At 56.9% G+C, this 1905-nt stretch overlaps 1 protein-coding gene across 1 annotated transcript; it reads right to left on the reverse strand.

The window, feature by feature from the left end:
• Window positions 1-1164: 1164 nt before the first annotated feature.
• LOC114072759 (zinc finger protein 239-like) lies at window positions 1165-1897 on the reverse strand (the record flags this gene model as incomplete). Its single annotated transcript, XM_027910614.1, has 1 exon — window positions 1165-1897. A coding segment is annotated over one exon (709 nt), but the record flags the coding sequence as incomplete, so codon positions are not given.
• Window positions 1898-1905: the final 8 nt, after the last annotated feature.

Here is a 1905-nt window from a genome sequence, read left to right on the forward strand (position 1 = left end):
CCAGCTCACCCCAAAAAGTGCTGAGACCCCCCCAGAACCTCGTCATAGCCCCTCAAAGATGCCCAAACACACTCAGAGCCCACCCAGGACCCCACCCAGCCCCTCTTCTGGGGGGGCTTCTCTGGGCACTGGTGGTGCTGGGAGCCCCCCCGGCTGCGGGCGAGGAGCTCTCGGGTGAGCGGGGGGTGGGAAGGGGGAGGTCGGTGGGAAAAGGGGGGTCAGAGGGGATAAAAGGAACTGAGTGGGAGGGGAGAGGGGCCCCCCAAAAGTGGAGGGGGACTGACGTTCATGGGGAAAGGGCAGGAGAGTGGAAAAGAGTGGGGAAAGAGCAGAGTGGGAGCCCCAAACTGAGCATGAGGGGGCTGGGGACTGGGGGATGATGTGGAAGGGGTGTGGAAAAATGTGGGGATAGGGACCACAAAACTCATCTTGGAGGGGCTGGGGATTGAAGGGACAATGGAAAAGTGGAAGGAACAAGAAGAAGAGTAGAAAAGGGGGGGGTGGTCTGGCAGGTCCAACGATCCCATGGAGGTCTTTGGGCCCAAAAGCGCTGGAAAAGCAGGGTGGCCCCCTCAGTTCCCAACTGACTGTGGGGTGCTGGGGCTGCTGGATCCAATCTCAGCCTTGGGTTATGCCAACACTTTCAGTTTAGAAGAATTACAGAGGTGGGACTGAACCACTTTTTTCCCTCAGGTTTTAATCATGGCAAATCAGATCTATTGATAGAAATGAATTATTTGGGGTAACAAATGATCAGACAAAAGATCTTGATCAGAATTATTTACTGCACAACAGAAACACTAAAACTACCAGCAGTACAGCATAAGATAGGACAGTGCTCTACACTAAAGCAATTGTTGAAGCAATTCTACTCAAGCTGCCACCAAAGCAAGAATTATGAATTAGAGAGGGATGGAACTCCCCCAGACCAACGCTCGTGGGGAGATCTCTGCTCTCAACCTCCAGCACTGACCTTGGGGGGTCCCAGCCAGGAATCTCCACACACCCCCCAAGAAGGGTTCTGTTGGCACAACCTGCCCCTGGCAAAGGGGACTGGCCCTCTCTGGTAGAAAGGGATGGACTGACAGTCCCTGGACTCCAGGGGTTGCCTCCCCATCAGGGGGGTCATTTGGGGTGGGAGCAGTGGCCGAAGCTCTTCCCGCATTCGGAGCACTCGTGGGGCTTTTTTTACTGGTGTGTCCGTTGGTGTCTGGTCAAGGTAGAGCTGTGGGAGAAGCTCTTCCCACACTCCCCACACTTGTAGGGTCTCTCCCCGGTGTGGATGCGCCGGTGACTGATGAGGGTGGAGTTGTGTTTGAAGCCCTTCCCGCAGTCGGTGCAGCGAAAGGGCCTCTCCCCTGTGTGTGTCCGCTCATGCCTGAGGAGAGTTGAGCTGTCCCTAAACCTCTTCCCACACTCCTGACACTTGTATGGCATCTCCCCAGTGTGGATGCGCCGGTGGGTGACGAGGGTGGAGCTGTCACTGAAGCTCTTCCCACATTCCCCACACTTGTAGGGCCTCTCCCCAGTGTGGATGCGCTGGTGGGTGATCAGGTTCGACCTATCAGTGAAGCTCTTCCCACATTCCCTACATATGTAGGGTCGTTCCCCAGTGTGGATGCGCTTATGTCTGATCAGGGTGGAGCTCTGCCTGAAGCTCTTCCCACATTCCCTACACGTGTAGGGCTGTTCCCCAGTGTGGATGTGCTGGTGCCTGAGGAGGTGGTAGCTCTTTCTGAAGCTCTTCCCACATTCCAAGCACCTGAAGGGCTTCTCCCTGCTGGGAGGCTGCTCAGGGACCACCAGCTCGGAGCTCCGGCTCAAGCTCCGGCCGCCTTCCCGGCACAGGACGGCTCTTTCCTCCTCACAGCTCCCTGGGCTGGCTTTGCAGCCCCTCCTCCGGGG

The sequence above is a fragment of the Empidonax traillii genome, unplaced genomic scaffold (assembly GCF_003031625.1).
Source record: "Empidonax traillii isolate 1590-97213 ecotype Southwest subspecies unplaced genomic scaffold, ASM303162v1 scaffold3886:size15173, whole genome shotgun sequence".
Taxonomy (NCBI): Eukaryota; Metazoa; Chordata; class Aves; order Passeriformes; family Tyrannidae; genus Empidonax; species Empidonax traillii.